At 40.0% G+C, this 22,686-nt stretch overlaps 1 protein-coding gene across 6 annotated transcripts in view; it reads right to left on the bottom strand.

The window, feature by feature from the left end:
- ARHGEF6 (Rac/Cdc42 guanine nucleotide exchange factor 6) overlaps window positions 1-22,686 on the bottom strand; it is a 117,687-nt gene that overhangs the window by 48,572 nt on the left and 46,429 nt on the right. For all 6 annotated transcript variants that reach the window (XM_032619178.1, XM_032619179.1, XM_032619177.1 and 3 more), the window contains one exon: window positions 13,645-13,715. In XM_032619178.1, coding sequence (XP_032475069.1) covers window positions 13,645-13,715 — 71 coding nt within the window. The remainder of the gene's footprint in view (window positions 1-13,644; window positions 13,716-22,686) is intronic.

The raw sequence follows: 22,686 nt of genomic DNA on the forward strand, positions 1-22,686 counted from the left end.
GAAGAAAGAGGACTTCTGGTTTCCAGTCCAGCATTTAAGGCATTTGGAAGTCATCACTCCATCCTAAAAGCAAGTAAACAGTTGAACAACTAGAAAAAAACTTTGCTTACATCTGTAAGGGAATTGAGGTCACAGGCAAAAATGGTACACTTAAAACTGGAGAGACAGACAGGCAGATAGAGAATCATAACTTGCTGGACCAGAAGACCATGAGCAGAAGCCTCCATGGGAAGTGGTATCAGGGTACGAAAACCTGAACTGTAATTGATGAATTGCTGGGGGCTCAGTGCAGAAACATCTGAGAGTTAAAAACTCTAGGGGGTCCAGTCACAGAGGAGCACACCCACACTTCTGTGACATTTACCTCCAGAAGCTGTACCAGGTCATCACAATGAAGATAGGAGGAAAATCTCCCTTGTGCTTCAGGAGAGGGAAGGGAAAAGTAGCCATTTTGAAATTTACCAGAGCATTCTGTTCTTCATAACAAGGTCTGCCCTCAAGAGAGAAAGTATTTTACCAAACCCTAACCTATTGGGGTTTTATCAGAGCCTAATATACCTAGGGGAAGAGAAATACCCTACGCCAGCTCCCTCTAGCCTTCCTGTCCTATCTAAGGGAGGGGAAAAAAGACTGAGAAACACTGCTGCAGTTCACAATCTAGGGACATAAGCTCACCAAAAGCCTGAGACCTAATCATAGGACTTGAGAACACTTCCCCTGACCCCATACCTTACCACCATATTACTAAAGGCCTATTTACTGCAGTTCCTCTTACCTAGTACATCACATCTGGCTTCCAACAAAAAATTACAAGGCATATGAAAAGGTAAAAAAACACAGTTTGAAGAGACAGAGCAAACATTAGAACCACAATCAGACATGGTAGGAATATTGGAATTATCAGACCAGGATTTTAATATAACAATGATTAATATGCTATGGGCTCGAATGGAAAAAGCAGACAACATGCAAGAACAGATGGGTATTGTAAGCAGGAATAAATACTGAGAAGGAATAAAAATGAAATGCTAGAGAGCAAAAACACTCTAATAGAAATGAAAAATGCCTTTGATGGGCTTGTTAGTAAGCTGGACCACTGAGGATAGAAGCTCTGGGCTTGAGGATGTGCCAACAGAAACTTTCAAAACTGAAAAGCAAACAGAAAAAAACCCTGAAAAATGGAACAAAATATCTAAGAACTGTGGGACAACGTCTAAAGGTGTAACCTATGTGTGATGAGAATACCAGAAGGAGAATAAAGAGAGAAAGGTACAGAAGAAATATTTGAAACGACAATGACTAAGAATTTCCCCAAATTAATGTCAGACACCAAGCCACAGATCCAGGAAGCTCAGAGAAAACCCAGCAGGATAAATGCCCCCCCTGCAAAATGTCCCCTAAGCACACCATATTCAAACTCCAGAAAAATCAAAGATAAAGAAAAAAAATCTTGAAAAAAGCCAGAGGATATAAATACTTTACCTATAGAGAAGCTAAGATAAGAACTATACGTGACTTGTCAGAAAGCATACAAGCAAGAGTAGAGTGGTGTAAAATATTTAAAGTGTTGGGGGAAAAAAACCCCACCAACCTGGAATTCTGTATCTTGTGAAATTTTCCTTCAAAAGTCAAGCAAAAATAGACTTTCTAGGACAAACAAAAATTGAGGGAATTTTCTGGCCAGCAGACCTGCTTTGCAAAAAGTGGGTTTTTTTTTTTTTTAAAGTTCAGAGAGGGATTTCCCTGGTGGTCCAGTGGCTAAGACTCCGTGCTCCCAATGCAGGGGGCCCAGGTTCAATCCCTGGTCAGGGAACTAGATCCCACATGCTGCAACTAAGAGTTCGCATGCCACAACGAAGATCCCGCCTGCTGCAACTAAGACCCAGTGCAGCCAAATAAATAAATATTTAAAATTTTTAAAAATTAAAAAAATTAAGTTCGGGTGGGATAGGGAGGGTGGGAGGCAGATGCAAGAGGGAGGGGATATGGGGATATAAGTATACGTATAGCTGATTCACTTTGTTATACAGCAGAAACTAACAGAACAATGTAAAGCAATTACACTCCAATAAAGATGTTAAAAAATAAAACAAAAAATAAAGATCAGAGAGAAAGAAGATGTTATTGGTTAGAAACAGATCTACATAAAGAAAGAAAGCATGAAAGAAGGAATAAGTGAAGATCAAATAAAAACTTATTTTTCTGTAAATCAACTATACCTCAATAAAAAACTTTTATTTTTCTTCTTAATTGATCAAACAGATAACAGTTTGTTCAAAATAATAATAGAAACAATGTATTAGATTATATATATATATATATAATGCTTATGTGTGCTTATGTATAAGTGAAATGAATGACAGCAATGATACAAGGGATAGGAAGGAGGGATTAGGAGCACTTTGTTATTGTAAAGTACTTGCACTTGTACCTGTGAAGCAATACAGTGTTATTTGAAAGTGGACTTGGACTAGTTCTAAATGTATATTGCAAACTCTAGGGCAATCACTAAAAAAGTAAAAAAAAAAATTCTAAAACTACACAAGCTACCAAAACTGACTCACAAAGAGGTAGAAAATCTGAATATCTCTATAACAAGTAAAGAGATTGAATTAATATTCAAAACAACTTCCCATAAGTTAAAGCCCAGGATGAGATTGCTTTATTGATTAATTCTACCAAAAATTTAAAGAATTCACATCAATCCTTCACAAACACTTAAAATCCTGGAAAAGAAGAGTGTACAAAGTTAGAGTGTATACTTCTCAATTTCAAAACTTACTAAAAAACTTCAGTAACAAGACAGTTTAGTACTGGTATAAAATAGATATATAGACCAATGGAATAGAATTGAGAGTCCAGAAATGAACTCATGGTGAACTTATTTTTGACAAGAGTGCTGTGAACTTCCAATAAGGAAAGAAAAGTCTTTTCAAAAAATGGTTCTGGCTAAATGGGAAAAGAATTTGATAAAGAATAGATACATGTATATGTATAATTGAATCACTTTGCTGTACACTTGAAACTAACACAACATTGTTAATCAACTATACTCCAATACAAAATAAAAAGTTTTTAAAAAAAGTATATAAAAAGTGGTGCTGGGACTTCCCTGGTGGTGCAGTGGTTGGGAATCCACCTGCCAATGCAGGGGACACGGGTTCGATCCCTGGTCCAGGAAGATCTCACATGCTGAGGAGCAACTAAGCCCGTGCGCCACAACTACTGAGCCTGTGCTCTAGAGCCTGTGAGCCACAACTACTGAGCCCACGTGCCACAACTACTGAAGCCCACGCGCCTAGAGCCCGTGCTCTGCAACAAGAGAAGCCACCGCAATGAGAAGCCCACGCACTGCAACGAAGAGTAGCCCCCACTCACCGCAACTAAAGAAGGCCCGTGCGCAGCAACAAAGACCCAACGCAGCCAAAAATAAATTAAATAAATAAAAACAACCAAAAAACAAAAAACACATGTACCCTTTGATTGTGCAATCCCTCTTTAAAGACAAAAAAAGTGGTGCTGGGACCACTGAATAACTACATACAAAGAAAGAATTTGCACTCCTACTTCACACCATATACAAAAATTAACTCAAAATGGATTCAAGAGTTAAAACCACAAAACTCTTAGAAGAAAACAGAGGAGGAAATCTTCCTGATCTTGAATTCAGCAATGGATTCTTGGATGACACCAAAAGCACAAGCAACAAGAGAAAAAATAGATAAACTGAAATTCATGAAAATTGAAAACTTTTATGTATCACAGGACATTATCAAGAAAGTAAAAAGACAACCCACAGAATGGGGAAAATATCTACAAATCATATATTTGAAAAGGTTCTACTATTCAGAATATATAAAGGACTCTTACAACTCAACAATAAAAATAATCAGTTAAAAGTTGGCCAAGGATTTAAATAGACATCTCTCCAAAGAAGATATACAAGTGGCCAATAAGCGCATAAAAAGATACTCAACATAGTTAACCATTAGGGAAATGCTAATCAAAACCACAATACTACTTCACACTCATTAGGGCGGCTATAATAAAAAGAAAAAAATAGAAAGAACAAGTGTTGGTGAGGGTGTGGAGAAACTGGGACCCTCATACATTGCTGGTGGGAAAGTCAAAAATTGTAACTGCTGTGGAAAAGTTTGGCAGTTCCTCAAAAAGTTAGAGTTATTATATGACCCAGTAATTCCACTCCTAGAGAAATGAAAACATATGTCTGTGTAAAAATTTGCACATCAATTTTCACAGCAGCATTATACATAATAACCAAAAAGTGGAAATAATCCAAAGGTCCATAAACAAAACCTGGCATATATCCATAATATGGAAGATTTATTCCGTCATTAAAAGCAATGAAGGGACTTCCCTGGTGGTCCAGTGGTTAAGAATCCGCCTTCCAATGCAGGGGACACAGGTCCGATCCCTGGTCGGGAAACCAAGATCCCACATGCTGCGGGGCAGCTAAGCCTGTGCACTCTAGAGCCTGCGCACCACAACTAAAGAGCCCGCGCACTGCAACTACGAGCCTGCATACCACAACGAAGATCCTGCATGCCGCAACTAAAACCCGACACAGCCAAATAAATAAATTAATTAAAAAATACTTTCCTTCTTTAAGAAATAAAAATGAAGTACTGATACATTCTACAACATGGATGAACCTTGACAATACTATGCTAAAAAAGAAGTCAAACACAAAAGAACAAATATTGTATGATTCAATTTATATGAAACATCCAGGATAGGGAAGACCCATAGAGACGGAAAGTCGATTAGTGGTTGTCAAGGGCTGGAGGGAGTGACTACAAACGGGTACAGGGTTTCTTACTGGGGTGATGAAAATGCTGGAAAGTAAGATGGTGGTGATCACCACACAACTCTGTTAATTTACTAAAAATCAGTGAATTGTACACTTTAAAGTGGTGATTTTTGTGCTGTGTGAATTATGTGTCATTATAGTTGTTATTTTAAAGTCAAAGCACAAATTTCTCATCTGTTAATAGAAACTTTTCTGTTTTTTCTCTGACTCCAAGTCCTCATCCAGTAGTGTCCTTCCAAACTCAAATGTGTCCATTGTTAGCGGTCTCTGCCCAGCTGGGCTGCTGTTCGTTGCAATGTGTTAAATAATCATTTATACTCATGCTCAGCACTAGGATTCATTTTTTATTCTTAAAAATGGACAGAGCTGCACTAGAATTCAAGAGTACCACATTTTATTAAGAGGTAAAACTCATACGCAGACTACCGTTTTAGCAACATTTGTCTACAGTATTTGTATTGGAGGAAAAAGAGGATGGTGGCCTGGCTTCCCACTTATATTCAGGAGAGAATGAAGTCATCTCATCATCTCCTTTGTTCACATTTTTCTAAAGAGACCATGTCTGGTAATGAGCCATCTCACATCCTCAACCTTGCTTTCAAGCACTGTTGTCTGTAACTGTCACACTACCCGAAGTATAATGTCCATTGAAAAAAAAGAAAACCAAAGTAAAAAAGAAAACAAAACAAAACAGTCATTGCCTGAGGGAATTTTAAAATTAGAAAATTCACGGACATTATTTATATCAAAAAATGTGATTTTTAAGACAATTAAACATCACTGCTTTAATTCCATGGTTGCTGTAATTCAACATTCCTCCCCCCATTGAAACAGTTTTATTATTTTAACTCCCTTTAAAATGCCATCACAGGTAGTTCCTTTAAGAGAAAGCACTAAGATGTTGCAAGAAAGGTGCCAACTGTCCTGCTCCAGTGGATTTATTTGCTAGGCGAAGCAGCACACTTTCTAAGCGTTCCATCTGTGCTGGAACCACTCATATGGGACAAACGGAGGTAGGAAGGCAGACACTCCCTGCTGCCTTTGAGTAAGTTCTGGAGAGCTGAATGGAAACATACACTAAACTCCTATTGTTGCAAGTCTTGAGGGTGGCTGAATGCTGACTTTACAAGCTAAATTGACACAAGTGATTAATGAGTCCTTCATTAAATAATGCAAAATTTGTTTGAATGATGATGTACTAAATAGCATTGCCCTTGCTGTGGTTTGATTAGTGGAAATGCTCATCAGGGTGGATGCCTGGGATTCTCTCCCAAATTCACTTGGATTTTTATTGCTTTCCTCAATCTCAGAAGACCAACTGATGAACTGTGGAGATTGGTTCTTTATTTTTCAGGGCATCTACTGTAAAAGGATAAAAAGGGAAGCAGACAGAGAAGGCTATGTGTTCCCAAACAGAAGGCCTCAGTGGTGAGTCAGAACGCAAACAGTTTGGCAGGCCAACCAACTTCAGAGCAGTACAATCTGATCGAGATGAAATCCACTCAAAATACTAAAATGGACTGTGTCCAGACATTGCCTTTGCCTCTCTGACTCCATCTTCACAAGGACAACAGAGTATCCTTTTGCTCAATTAACCTCTGACTAAATTCAGAATAAAACAGATGGTGAGAAGCCATAGGAAAAAGAGGTGGAGGCCTTTTGTACCTCCATCCTGGGCTATTGATTTTCCAGTAAAATATATTTCCTCCATTTCCTGGAAAGGATTTAGAGTGAGTTCATTTTTATAACTCTGTTTTCCATAAGGGAACAAGTCATATAAGTCTGAAGAAATTATTTTAAGAGGCTAAAATGCATAAACAAAAGCTGGAAACAGAGATACATCCCATGATAAAGGAAGATTATAATGGCCCCAGGAAACCTTAATCTAAGCAAAACCATCATATTATAGGAATTCTGAGATAAGTAAGATGCCTGCAAAAACGGGTTCATGTTGGTAAACTCCTAGAAGATGGGTAAAGGTAATACACTACGGTATTTATGTCATATTTGACGTATATGGCAGAAGAGCTTGCCTGTTTACATTCAAGTGCAGTGATCAATTTCACCCCCTCCAGGTCCTTGGTTTTCACAAAACAAGCAGCACTCTTGCCCTGTTATGGACAGATTCTGCAAAGCAGAGATGGACTCTGAAAACTCTTGTCACCTCCCTGACCTCAGATGGAAGATATGGATGAGTTAGGCAGGAAATGGGTAGGTAAAAAAGAATAGGGGATATAGAGAAGGAATAACTGGATAGAGGTGTAAGGTAGTTTAGGCTGGTGGTTTTAAAAAAGGGAGGGTGCACAGAGGTTTTTTAGGGCAGTGAAATTACTCTGAACAACACTGTAATGGTGGATACGTGTCATTATACATTTATCTAAACCCATAGAATGCCCAACACCAAGAGTGAATGGTAATGTAAACTCTGGACTTTGGTGCTAATGATGGGTCAATGTATGTTCATCAATTGTCACAAATGTCCCACACTGGTGGGAGATGCTGATCCTGGGGGAGCCTGTGCATGTGTGTGGGTAGGTGGTATACAGGACATCTCCAACCTTTGGATCAATTTTGCTGTGAACCTAGAACTGCTCTAAAAAATAAAGTTTCTTTTAGAAGGGTAGATAAGCACTAGAAACGCAGAGAAAATTCAGGGTGGGAGCAAGTGGGTAAATAGATGAGTGAGAGAGAAAAGGGGGGTAAACAGAAGATGGGTGGCAGAAGCAAGAACTACAGGAGGCTTCCTGGGATTCTGATGTGATTGAACGGGTTTCAGATTTCTTCCCACCTTTCCGACCGCACGGAGGTTCTGGTAAGACATCTGCCACACGTTACAATAAAGGAGAAGAAAGTTAGAAAAAATAAATAATACTGGCCCTTACTGATTATATTTTCCTATTTGGATGTAGGGAAATGTCATCTCTCACTCTGCAGCTAGATGCTCATCCCCAGAGTTCAGTACAGGCAGACCTCGTTTTATTGCGTTTAGCTTTATTGCGCTTCACGGATATTGTGGGTTTTCCACAAATGGAAGGTTTGTGGCAACCCTGCATCAAGCAAGTCTATTGGCGCCGTTTTTCCAACAGCATTTGCTCACTTCACGTCTCTGTGTCACTTTTGGTAATTCTCGCAATACCCCAAACTTTTTCATTATTATTATATTTGTTATGTGACCAGTGATCTTTGATGTGACTATTGCAAAAAGATTACAACTCGCTGAAGGCTCAGATGTTGGCGAGCATTTTTTAGCAATAAAATTTTTTTAAATAAGGTGCGTCCATTGTTTTTTAAGACAATGCCATTGCACACTTAACAGACTACAGTAAAGTGTAAACATAACTTTTATATGCACTGGGAAAACAAACAACTCATGTAACTCGCTTTACTGTGATGGTCTGGAACTGAACTGGCAATACCTTCGAGGTGTGCCTATATTAGGATTATTGTGAGTCTGGCCTATTTGTGGCAGCACGAGGGACTGCATTCTTACATTGGGCTGCACCAGTTGCAATAAATAAGAATTTCACCCTCCGAGAGGCATTTTGATGGGGATAGAAGAGAACGCAGTCCATTCTGTGACCTGCAGGGACGGACTGCAGGCACGCACATTCTTGCCTGGATGAGTGTGCTCACAGGGTTCCCCCTACCTGACTTCCCTTCCAGCTCTTCTCTGCTTATCTAAGTCCTGACATGGCGTCAATCCTCTCTCCCATTCAACCTTTCCCTTTATTGGTTCTCAAATTTTAGTTTAGTGAGTATCAGCTCACCTGGGGGGGATGGAGAGAAGGGGGCTAAGGGAGTGTTAAAAATGCTGTTTCCTGGGACCTATTGCCAGAGATTCTGATGTAACAAGCCAGATGTGGAGACCAGATATCTGCAGTTTTAAGTCTCCCTGGGGGCTTTCAAATGCAAAAGATCCCCCAACCACATTTGGAGCAACTCATTTTAGGACAGTTTATAACTTGACATCACTGTCTGCCACGTGGCTTATACCATCATGTCTGTCCTATCTTCCCAGTGAGACCATGGGTGCCAAGACCTAAGCACTGCATGCAAATTAAGCCTGACAACTAAGCTACATAGATTCCTCTTTCTTTTCTTTTCTTTTTTTTAGTTTTATTGAGGTCTGACAAATAAAAATTGTATATATTCAAGGTATACAACTTGATATTTTGATATATGTATACATTGTGAAATGATCACTACAATCAAGCTAATTAACACATCCATCACCTCTCACAGTTACCATTTTCTATTGTTGTGCTTATTATTATTATTTATTTTTTAATCCCTCCTGGCATGTAACATCAACTTACAATAGGCAAAGAGAGCCAAAGAGAAGATTATTAGAAAAACAATTCAGAGAAAATGATATGCTTTTCCTCAGTAGTGAGAGTTTAACAAATGGCAGTGAATTCTGAGGACAATGAAGGAACCAAGGTCAGGAGCAGCAAAAGCCTCTAGGCTGCCATGTCCCTAAAGGATGAGCTAAACTCTCATTCAAAACAACGGGCCAGGAGAGGCCAAGCCTCAGTTAGATGCATTAAACATGCCCCTCTGAAGAAGGCAGGAAGGAAGGAAACTACTTTTTGACATGTACTGTTTACATTATCATTCAGTGCTAAATATTTGTATTTCGTTGATGACTTCCTTTTAATCCAAGGTTTTTTGAGCTTTAAAAAAAAATGCCTCATGGCAGATGCAGGTCTGAGTTGGGTACCCCATGCCACTTGTGATGACACCGGAGAACTTCTAAACATTTCAAAACTGACGTGCCACCAGAAGCATATCGAGGCCTAAACGGGGATGAAATCAGCAGACAATCCCTTGGAAACCTGAAAAAGGGGAGAGAACGTCTGCAGACTTGCAAATTCCAAGAGGTCTCTATCCTGCCCAAGTTTACAGGATACGACAGTTAATTTTATGTGTCAACTTGTCTGGGTCACGAGGTGCCCAGATTAAATAATATTTCTGGGCATGTCTGTGAGGGTGTTTCCAGATGAGATGAGCCTTTGAATCAGTAGCCTGAGTAAAGCAGATTGCCCTCCCCAATATGCGTAGGCATCATCCAATCTGTTGAGGGCCCATATAGAACAAAAAGGTGGAGGAAGGGAGAATTTGCTCACTCTGCCTGACTTCTTGAGCTGGGACATCAGTCTTCTACCCAAGGACTGGAATTTACACCATTAGCTCTCCTGGTTCTCAGGCCTGTGGACTTGTACTGAACTACACCGCCATCTGTCCTGGGTCTTCAGCTTACACATGGCAGATCGTGGGACTTCTCAGCCTCCATAATCACGGGAGCCAATTACTTACAGTAAATCTCTTTATGTGGATCCTGTTGGTTCTGTCTCTCTGGAGAACCCTGACTAATACGCATGACCAAAATAAAGGAAGCATTTGGACTAGCAAGGACTCGCTGAATGCAAGAGCATAAGAACAGGTCTGGTCAGCGACAGTACTGTCAGGGTCTGAGAATAGAAAAATCTCCATGAAGGAGAAATAATGAAGAATACATAATTTCTGTTTAAAATACACACACACACACACGTCATAGGCAATATATATGTATATATGCACACACGTGTGCACACACACGCACACGCACACACACACATAGACATCTACCTCAAAGAAAGATTGTCATGAGATTCACCAAGAGGTTAATAGTGATCATCTCTGAGTGGTGGGATTACAGGTGATATTTATTTTCTTCTTTTACTTTTCCTGAACTGTCTGATTTTTTTTTAAATCATTGTTTACATAATGTTATGGAGTCAGAAATGAAATACTTTCTGTTTTTAAAAAAATGAAGTAAAAATCAGTCACTACTGCCCTTATAGTACTAGCAACAGAAAATGCCTACAATTAATGACTCTTAGAGAGGATAACAGTTAATATAAGATCATATGGGAAATAAAATTTGTTACATTTTTACCAAAGGAAAAAAGATCAGATGGGGACGTCTTACATGTGGGTGAACTTGATTTTCCAGGTCTCCAAATACTGTGGGTGAGCTAGAATTATTTTGGTTTGTCTAAGGTATTCAACACAGATTGGGAGGGCAATCAGAACACTCAGAACATATTTTGAATTAGTTGCTGCTAAAAATTTGCCTAAATACTCAAAAATGTGAATTAGAAAAAAACACCAACAATCAACCCAAATCCCTTCACATGCATATCTAGTTACAACAACATGTCTAACTGGTCTCAATAATTCAGCAATATTTACACCACAGCTCTACAGTTCCTTCCCAGGCCATCATGGGCTCTCCAAGACCTTCTGTTTTATTAAGTTTGGTTTGAGACGAAATCTATCAAAATTTAAATACATATATATTTTTTTTGGCTCAACAATTTAACTTCTAGGAATCCACCTCACAGATCTTTATATACTTTGCCAAAGTTACACATATAAGATGTTCACTGCAGAATTGTTTATAATTGTGAGGAACTGGAAATAATGTACATAAACTCCAACAGGAGATGGGTGATAGAAACTACAGTACAGGGGCTTCCCTGGTGGCACAGTAGTTGAGAATCCGCCTGCCAATGCAGGGCACATGGGTTCGAGCCCTGGTCCAGGAAGATCCCACATGCCACGGAGCAACTAAGCCCATGCGCCACAACTACTGAGCCTGCACTCTAGAGCCCACAAGGCACAACTACTGAGCCCGCATGCTGCAACTACTGAAGCCCGCACACCCTAGAGCCCGTGCTCCACAACAAGAGAAGCCACCACAATGAGAAGCCCACGCACCGCACCAAAGAGTAGCCCCCGCTCGCCATGACTACAGAAAGCCCGCGGGCAGCAAAAAGACTCAACACAGCCAAAAATAAAATTAATTAAAAAATAAAAAAGAAACTACAGTACGTCCAGAGTTGGTATATAGTATATTTGGGGTTTACATAACGCCCATAAGAATCACAGAGGTTAGTCTGCCTTGGATAATCCCAGCATTTTAAATTGGTAGACTCAGCAGAGGCAGAGAGAGACTGAAAGCAGAGCGATGGTGTGCTCCAGGTCCGCAGGGAGAAGCAGCTACGGTAACACTTTCACCTACCATTTGACTGTGCCCTTCCGTTAAAAATTAAATCCTTGGGGGTCACCTGGAAGCTAAAAGTGGTCAGAACCAGAGGCAGGGAGGAATTATGTGAAGGTGGTCAAAAGGTACAAACTTACAGTTATAAGATAAATAAGTACTAGGGATGTAATGTACAACATGATAAATATAATTGACACTGTTGTATGCTCTTTATGACGGTTGTTGAGAGTAAATCCTGAGGAGTTCTCATCAGAAGGAAAACATATTTTTTTATTTTTTAAATTTTGTAACTCTATGAGATGATGGATATTCAATGACTGATTGGGGTCATCATTTCATGATGTATGTAAGTCACATCATTATGCTGTACACCTTAAACTTACACAGTGCTGCATGTCAATTATATGTCAATAAAACTGGAAGAAAAAAAGGAAATAGAAGGTAAATAAATAATTGAAAATGATATAATGTTAAGTGACAACTCAGGACACAAATTGTGTATATAGTATGATTGCAACTATGTAATGATATATAGCTACATAGGTGTAGGAAAAAAAGGCATCAAAATATTGCCAGTTTAAAAAGAAAAAGTGATCAGGGATGAAGAGAGAAGGGAGCCTAGCTCTGTTGGGTAACGTTTTAACCTCGGAAGGTTAGAGGAAGAACAGTGACAAAATTATCCCCTATGATTATTGTCCAGGTTACCTATGAAGCTCCTACTTGATTTTTCATGGCAACTACTGTTCATGTCATCATTACAGAGCAAATTCGCTGAAGAACGAAATTCCATTTTTTGAAACCAAATGTATAGAGAGATTTTAAAACTGTTTAGGGACTTCCCTGTCAGTCCAGTGATTAGGACTCCACACTTCCACTGCAGGGGGCACGGGTTCGATCCCTGGTCGGGGAACTAAGATCCCACAAGCCACGTGGTGCGGCCAAAAATAAAATAAAATTTAAAAATAAAAACTGTTTATCCATGGACACAATGAAAGGAGCACATAGTACAAATGCACATAGAGCATTGGGTGAAAAATGAAACTGTATTTCAGCTGTGATGGGGAAGATGACAGGGATACTAGACAGGGAGACTTAGGGGTCATGATGACTTGACCTTTTCATTGCTGACTGGGCCAAGTCTGGAAAGGAGACATGGAGGAAAGCAGAGAGTAGATTAAGGAAAAGGATACGATTTCTTTTTCAAATGGGAACTTATTTTGAGTATTGCACATGCCCTATTTATAGCTAATATATTTTGACATATCTGTGTTCAAGCCAGAGCCATCTCATTCCTCCCTCTGTGCCAAAGGGCAGTCTTCCCTTTGGGCTCTCCTCAAGAACAAGGCTGATAATATTTCAGAGGCTATCGTAACTGGTTGATTGATTCTAAAATAAAATCACAGTATGCAATCACTTAAAACATATTGCATTAGAGGAACTTGGGAATTCACCTCCTAACTATCTGGTAAGGCTAGATCTAACTGCTAAATTTCCCCATAATGTCTACATATTAGCTGATTTCTCTTTTGCTGCAGTTTAGTAGACCTTGCTCTGAACCTTTGTGCTACCCTTGAATTTCTCAGTACAGTGGTTGTAAAACTTCTAGACATCTGTAACAAGCCTACAAATAAAAGAGCTCCACTGTCATTAGTGGAGACCCTTGCAATGCAACTTTCTCCAGTCTTCCACTGGTGTCGCCTCAACACATCAGTGGTTCTCCATGTAGAGAGTCAAGAAAGTTTTTGTTCATCATCTGAACACTCACCACAGTATAATAATTCTTGGTAAGTGGAGTAGTTTCAAATCCTTTGACAGCCTTGGGCGAGAGAGGTCTCTCTGTGAAAAAGACATTTAAATTATGTTAATATTATACAGGTGTAAGATGAACAGTTTATAACATAGGGCAACTAACATACTATAAATATTGTCAAGTGGAAGGCTCAATGGAAATGTACATTCCCAAATAAGTGAAAGTATAATCTTACTAAACTACAGCTGGTCAAGCTAGAGTTTCTTTTTTTTTTTTTTTTTTTTTGCGGTACGCGGGCCTCTCACTGCTGCGGCCTCTCCCATTGCGGAGTACAGGCTCCGGACGCGCAGGCTCAGCGGCCATGGCTCACGGCCCCAGCTGCTCCGCGGCATGTGGGATCTTCCCGGACCGGGGCACGAACCCGTGTTCCCTGAATCGGCAGGCGGACTCTCAACCACTGCGCCACCAGGGAAGCCCTAGACTTTCTTAATGACAGGGTCAAGGCAAGAATTTCAGTTCCAGTTTGGGTTGTTTCTTCACTCCAGTCTGCCTCTCCATTCAACTTATTCAAAACAGATAAGCAAAGCCAATGTTAACCAAATATGTATATTTGTATCTTGCAACTTACTATACAAGAATAATAGCAGCCATCCTTTCTTAGGGCTGTCTATTGTGCCAAAAACAAAATAATCAGAATCTTTAATACACTGAAAACTAGCAGAAAATTCTTCTTTTATGTATCATTTTAATATCATTATGCTGTGCTATAAAAAGATGCCTTTATTTTACAAAGTTCATCTTACCCATATATACACTAATATGTATAAAATAGATAACTAATAAGAACCTGCTGTATAAAAAATAAATAAAATAAAATTCAAAAAAAGAAACCATTTAGGTTATAGATTCTCACTACACCTAATACCCTCTCTGAATTTTGCAAAGTGGTATTACTCAGGTACCAAGGGCCTAGAGAAGAAAGAAGATTTGGGAGAATATGCAGCATGTCCCTGCCTCTATATAAGACTTCTTGGTTTCACAGCCAAACACTAAGCTGCTTTAACACCCCCTAAGATTTTATTAGATAATTCAAATAATTTTAGTGCCACATCTCTATATGTGGTTTCTGATGGGTTCTATGAGTAAGTAAACACACACTTCTGTCATACAGTATTTAAAGAAATATAGTTTATATAATAAATACTATATCTAGTACAATAATCCACAATTTTATTAGAACTGAAAATCCTAAACAGACCTGACTAGTTTTCAGAATATCCTATACTAGCCCCTCTCAAACACCACAGTACTCTGTGGCATATATTTACACTCTAAATGAAATAAATTTAGGGGCTTCCCTGGTGGTGCGGTGGTTAAGAATCCTCCTCCCAATGCAGGGGACAGGGGTTCGAGCCCTGGTCTGGGAAAATCCCACATGCCGCAGAGCCACTAAGCCCATGTGCCACAACTACTGAGCCTGTGCTCTAGAGCTCGTGAGTCACAACTACTGAGCCCACGTGCCACAATACTGAAGCCCGTGCGCCTAGAGCCCTGCTACACAACAAGAGAAGCCACCGCATTGAGAAGCCCGCGCACGGCAACGAAAAGTAGGCCCGGCTTCCAGGAAGATGGCGGAAGAGTAAGATGCGAAGATCACCTTCCTCCCCACACATACACCAGAAATACATCTACGCGTGGAACAACGCCTACAGAACACCTACTGAACGCTGGCAGAAGACCTCAGACCTCCCAAAAGGCAAGAAACTCCCCACGTACCTGGGTAGGGCAAAAGAAAAAACAGAGACAAAAGAACAGGGACGGCATCTGCACCAGTGGGAGGGAGCCGTGAAAGAGGGAAAGTGTCCACACACTGGGAAGGCCTTTCGCGGGTGGAGACTGCGGGTGGCGGAGGGGGAAAGCTTCGCAGCCCTGGAGGAAATCGCAGCCACAGGGGTGCGGAGGGCAAAGCGGGGAGATTCCCGCACAGAGGATCGGTGCTGACCAGCACTCACCAGCCCGAGAGGCTTGTCTGCTCCCCCGCCGGGGCGGGCCGGGGCTGGGAGCTGAGGCTCCGGCTTTGGTCGGAGCGCAGGGAGAGGACTGGCGTTGGCGGCGTGAACACAGCCTGAAGGGGTTAGTGCACCACGGCTGGCCGGGAAGGAGTCCGGGGAAAAGTCTGGACCTGCCGAAGAGGCAAGAGACTTTTTCTTCCCTCTCTGTTTCCTGGTGCGCGAGGAGAGGGGTTTAAGAGCGCTGCTTAAAGGAGCTCCAGAGACGGGCGTGAGCCACGGCTAAAAGCGCGTACCCCAGAGACGGGCATGAGATGCTAAGGCTGCTGCTGCCGCCACCAAGAAGCCTGTGTGCGAGCACAGGTTACTATGCACACCCGCCTTCCGGGGAGCCTGTGCAGCCCGCCAGCGCCAGGGTCCCGGGATCCAGGGACAACTTACCCGGGAGAACGCACGGCGCGCCTCAGGCTGGTGCAACGTCACGCCGGCCTCTGCCGCCGCAGGCCCGCCCCGCACTCCGTGCCCCTCCCTCCCCCCGGCCTGAGTGAGCCAGAGCCCCCGAATCAGCGGCTCCTTTAACCCCGTCCTGTCTGAGTGAAGAACAGACGCCCTCGGCGACCTACACGCACAGGCGGGGCCAAATCCAAAGCTGAGCCCTGGAAGGTGTGGGAACAAAGAAGAGAAAAGGAAATCTCTCCCAGCAGCCTCAAGCAGCGGATTAAAGCTCCACAATCAACTTGATGTCTGTGGAATACATCAATACAAAACGAATCATCCCAAATTGAGGAGGTGGACTTTGAGAGCAAGATTTATGCTGTATAGCTTTGCTTCCACCATTTGTCCTAGGGTTCTATCCATCCATTTTTTTGTTTGTTTCTTTGTTTTAGTTCTTTTTTTCTTAATAATTATGTTTTTATTTTAATAACTTTATTATATTTTATCTTATTTTATTTTACTTTATCTTTTCTTTCTTTTTTCCTTCCTTCCCTCCTTCCTTCCTCCCTCCCTCCTTTCTTTCTTTCTTTCGTTCTTTCTTTCTTTCTACTTCTATTAATTCTTTCTTTCTACTTTTTCTCCCTTTTATTCTGAGCTGTGTGGATGAAAGGCTCTTGGTGCTGCAGCAAGGAGTCAGTGCTGTGCCTCTGAGGTGGGAGAGCCAACTTCAGGACACTGGTCCACAAGAGACCTCCCAGCTCTACATAATATCAAATGGCAAAAATCTCCCAGAGATCTCCATCTCAACACCAGCACCCAGCTTCACTCAACGAACAGCAAGCTACAGTGCTGGACATCCTATGCCAAACAACTAGCAAGACAGGAACACAACTGCACCCATTAGCAGAGAGGCTGCCTAAAATCATAATAAGTCCACAGACACCCCAAAACACACCACCAGACGTGAACTTGCCCACCAGAAAGACAAGATCCAGCCTCATGCACCAGAACACAGGCACTAGTCCCCTACACCAGGAAGCCTACACAACCCACTGAACCAACCATATCCGCTAGAGACAGACATCAAAAACAACAGAAACTACGAACCTGCAGCCTGCAAAAAGGAGACCCCAAACACAGTAAGATAAGCAAAATAAGAAGACAGAAAAACACACAGCAGATGAAGGAGCAAGATAAAAACCCACCAGACCTAACAAATGAAGAGGAAATAGGCAGTCTACCTGAAAAAGAATTCAGAATAATGATAGTAAAGATGATCCAAAATCTTGGAAATAGAATGGAGGAAATAAAAGAAACATTTAACAAGGACCTAGAAGAACTAAAGATGAAACAGGCAACAATGAACAACACAATAAATGAAATAAAAAATACTCTAGATGGGATCAATAGCAGAATAACTGAGGCAGAAGAATGCATAAGTGACCTGGAAGATAAAACAGTGGAAATAACTACTGCAGAGCAGAATAAAGAAAAAAGAATGAAAAAAATTGAGGACAGTCTCAGAGACCTCTGGGACAACATTAAACGCACCAACATTCGAATTATAGGGGTTCCAGAAGAAGAAGAGAAAAAGAAAGGGACTGAGAAGATATTTGAAGAGATTATAGTTGAAAACTTCCCTAATATGGGAAAAGAAATAGTTAATCAAATCCAGGAATCACTGAGAGTCCCATTCAGGATAAACCCAAGGAGAAATATGCCAAGACACATATTAATCAAACTGTCAAAAATTAAATACAAAGAAAACATATTAAAAGCAGCAACGGAAAAACAACAAATAACACACAAAGGAATCCCCATAAGGTTAACAGCTGATCTTTCAGCAGAAACCCTGCAAGCCAGAAAGGACCTGCAGGACATATTTAAAGTGATGAAGGAGAAAAACCTGCAACCAAGATTACTCTACCCAGCAAGGATCTCATTCAGATTTGATGGAGAAATTAAAACCTTTACAGACAAGCAAAAGCTGAGAGAGTTCAGCACCACCAAACCAGCTCTACAACAACTGCTAAAGGAACTTCTCTAGGCAAGCAGCACAAGAGAAGGAAAAGACCTACAATAACGAACCCAAAACAATTAAGAAAATGGGAATAGGAACATACATATCGATAATTACCTTAACTGTAAATGGACTAAATGCTCCCACCAAAAGACACAGATTGGCTGAATGGATACAAAAACAAGACCCATATATTTGCTGTCTACAAGAGACCCACTTCAGACCTAGAGACACATACAGACTGAAAGTAAGGGGATGGAAAAAGATATTTCAAGCAAATGGAAACCAAAAGAAAGCTGGAGTAGCAATTCTCGTATCAGACAAAATACACTTTAAAATAAAGACTATTAGAAGAGACAAAGAAGGACACTACATAATGATCAAGGGATCGATCCAAGAAGAAGATATAACAATTGTAAATATTTATGCACCCAACATAGGAGCCCCTCAATACATAAGGCAAATACTAACAGCCATAAAAGGGGAAATCGACAGTAACACATTCATAGTAGGGGACTTTAACACCCCACTTTCACCCATGGACAGATCATCCAAAATGAAAATAAATAAGGAAACACAAGCTTTAAATGATACATTAAACAAGATGGTCTTAATTGATATTTATAAGACATTCCATCCAAAAACAACAGAATACACATTTTTCTCTAGTGCTCATGGAACATTCTCCAGGATAGATCATATCTTGGGTCACAAATCAAGCCTTGGTAAATTTAAGAAAATTGAAATTGTTTCAAGTATCTTTTCCGACCACAATGCTATGAGACTAGATATCAATTACAGGAGAAGATCTGTAAAAAATACAAACACATGGAGGCTAAACCATACACTACTTCATAACGAAGTGATCAATGAAGAAATCAAAGAGGAAATAAAAAAATACCTAGAAACAAATGACAATGGAGACACGACGACCCAAAATCTATGGGATGCAGCAAAAGCAGTTCTAAGAGGGAAGTTTATAGCAATACAATCCTACCTTAAGAAACAGGAAACATCTCGAATAAAAAACCTAACCTTGCACCTAAAGCAATTAGAGGAAGAAGAATAAAAAAACCCCAAAGTTAGCAGAAGGAAAGAAATCATAAAAATCAGATCAGAAATAAATGAAAAAGAACTGAAGGAAATGATAGCAAAGATCAATAAAACTAAAAGCTGGTTCTTTGAGAAGATAAACAAAATTGATAAACCATTAGCCAGACTCATCGAGAAAAAAAGGTAGAAGACTCAAATCAATAGAATTAGAAATGAAAAAGGAGAAGTAACAACAGACACTGCAGAAATACAAAAGATCATGAGAGATTACTACAAGCAACTCTATGCCAATAAAATGGACAACCTGGAAGAAATGGACAAATTATTAGAAATACACAACGTGCCAAGACTGAATCAGGAAGAAATAGAAAATATGAACAGACCAATCACAAGCACTGAAATTGAAACTGTGATTAAAACTCTTCCAACAAACAAAAGCCCAGAACCAGACGGCTTCACACGCGAATTCTATCAAACATTTAGAAAAGAGCTAACACCTATCCTTCTCAAACTCTTCCAAAATATAGCAGAGGGAGGAACACTCCCAAACTCATTCTACGAGGCCAATATCACCTTGATACCAAAACCAGACAAGGATGTCACAAAGAAAGAAAACTACAGGCCAATATCACTGATGAACATAGATGCAAAAATCCTCAACAAAATACTAGCAAGCAGAATCCAACAGCACATTAAAAGGATCATACACCATGATCAAGTGGGCTTTATTCCAGGAATGCAAGGATTCTTCAATATACGCAAATCAATCAATGTGATACACCATATTAACAAATTGAAGGAGAAAAACCATATGATCATCTCAATAGATGCAGAGACAGCTTTCGACAAAATTCAACACCCATTTATGATAAAAACCCTGCAGAATGTAGGCATAGAGGGAACTTTCCTCAACATAATAAAGGCCATATATGACAAACCCACAGCCAACATTGTCCTCAATGGTGAAAAACTGAAAGCATTTCCACTAAGATCAGGAACAAGACAAGGTTGCCCACTCTCACTACTCTTACTCAACATAGTTTTGGAAGTTTTAGCCACAGCAATCAGAGAAGAAAAGGAAATAAAAGGAATCCAAATCGGAAAAGAAGAAGTAAAGCTGTCACTCTTTGCAGATGACATGATACTATACATAGAGAATCCTAAAGATGCTACCAGAAAACTACTAGAGCTAATCAATGAATTTCGTAAAGTAGCAGGATACAAAATTAATGCACAGAAATCTCTGGCATTCTTATACACTAGTGATGAAAAATCTGAAAATGAAATTAAGAAAACACTCCCATTTACCATTGCAACAAAAAGAATAAAATATCTAGGAATAAACCTACCTAAGGAGACAAAAGACCTGTATACAGAAAACTATAAGACACTGATGAAAGAAATTAAAGATGATACAAATAGATGGAGAGATACACCATGTTCTTGGGTTGGAAGAATCAGTATTGTGAAAATGACGATACTACCCAAAGCAATCTACAGATTCAATGCAATCCCTATCAAACTACCAGTGGTATTTTTCACAGAACTAGAACAAAGAATTTCACAGTTTGTATGAAAACACAAAAGACTCCAAATAGCCAAAGCAATCTTGAGAATGAAAAACGGAGCTGGAGGAATCTACAGTATGGAGGTTCCTTAAAAAACTACAAATAGAACTACCATATGACCCAGCAATCCCACTACTGGGCATATACCCTGAGAAAACCATAATTCAAAAAGAGTCATGTACCAAAATGTTCATTGCAGCTCTGTTTACAATAGCCCAGAGATGGAAACAACCTAACTGTCCATCATCGGATGAATGGATAAAGAAGATGTGGCACATATATACAATGAAATATTACTCAGCCATAAAAAGAAACGAAATTGAGGTATTTGTAAGGAGGTGGATAGACCTAGAGTCTGTCATACAGAGTGAAGTAAGTCAGAAAGAGAGAGACAAATACCGTATGCTAACACATATATATGGAATTTAAGAAAAAATATGTCATGAAGAACCTAGGGGTAAGACAGCAATAAAGACACAGACCTACTAGAGAATGGACTTGAGGATATGGGGAGGGGGAAGGGTAAGCTGTGACAAAGTGAGAGAGTGGCATGGACATATATAAACTACCAAACGTAAGGTAGATAGCTAATGGGTAGCAGCTGCATAGCACAGGGAGATCAGCTCGGTGCTTTGTGACCGCCTGGAGGGGTGGGATAGAGAGGGTGGGAGGGAGGGAGACGCAAGAGGGAAGAGATATTGGAACATATGTATATGTATAACTGATTCACTTTGTTATAAAGCAGAAACTAACATGCCATTGTAAAGCAATTATATTCCAATAAAGATGTAAAAAAAAAAGAAAAAAGAAATGTAGCCCCCACTAGCTGCAACTAGAGAAAGCCCGCATGCAGCAACGAAAACCTAACACAGCCATAAATAAATAAATAAGTAAATAAAATCTATTTAAAAAAAAAGAAACCACTTAATAAAAATACAAGACAGCGATCATAAATGTTTAACCTTGTCACTACAGACTGTCTTCCCTACCCTCATTTTCTCCTTTGCTTCATTTTGTTTTATGTTCCATTTTTATCTTGCTATATTGTATGCTGCTTTAAACTCTTTCTGGGGACTTCCCTGGTGGCGCAGTGGTTAAGAATCCACCTGCCAATGCAGGGGACATGGGTTCGAGCCGTGGTCCGGGAAGATCCCACATGCTGCAGAGCAACTAAGCCTGTGCGCCACAACTCCTGAGCCTGCACTCTAGAGGTCGCAAGCCACAACTACCAAGCCCGTGTGCCACAACTACTGAAGTCCATGTCCATAGAGCCTGTGCTCTGCAACAAGAGAAGCCACTGCAATGAGAAGCCATGCTCCACAACAAAGAGAAGCCCCCGCTCGCTGCAACTAGAGAGAGCCCACACGCAGCAACGAAGAACAAATGCAGCCAAATAAAATTAATTAATTAATTTCAAACCAACTCTTTCTGATGTATGGTGGAGTATAAATAACCAAGTATTATCATCAGGACTTGATTTTTTTCTTTTTAAAAACAATATTTTCTAGTTTTATATCTATTACATTCCTACCCTAAAAAATGCAAAATGTAGAAAAGAAAAACCAACAATTAACCCATCACCCAGAGCTAACCATCATCCAGAGTAACATTTTGAAGTACGTCTTCCCATTCTGTTTTTTTTTTTGCTATTAAAATAGACTTTTTTTTTATTGGGGTATAGTTGTTTTACAATGTTGTGTTAGTTTCTACTGTACAGCGAAGTGAAGTAGAGTTCCCTGTGCTATACAGCAGGTTCTCGTTAGTTATCTATTTTATACATATTAGTGTTCCCATTCTTTTTATACATGTGTTTGTGAACACACACACACAAACACACATAGATCTTTCTTACTTCACCTACAGCTTTGTAATCCTCCTATTACAACATTATTTCATGAACATTTTCCCATTTAACCTTAATTTCTAATTTTTATTATATTTAAAATATCCCTTATGTTTATTTGGCACTTAA

This window comes from Phocoena sinus, chromosome X (genome assembly GCF_008692025.1).
Source record: "Phocoena sinus isolate mPhoSin1 chromosome X, mPhoSin1.pri, whole genome shotgun sequence".
Classification (NCBI taxonomy): domain Eukaryota; kingdom Metazoa; phylum Chordata; class Mammalia; order Artiodactyla; family Phocoenidae; genus Phocoena; species Phocoena sinus.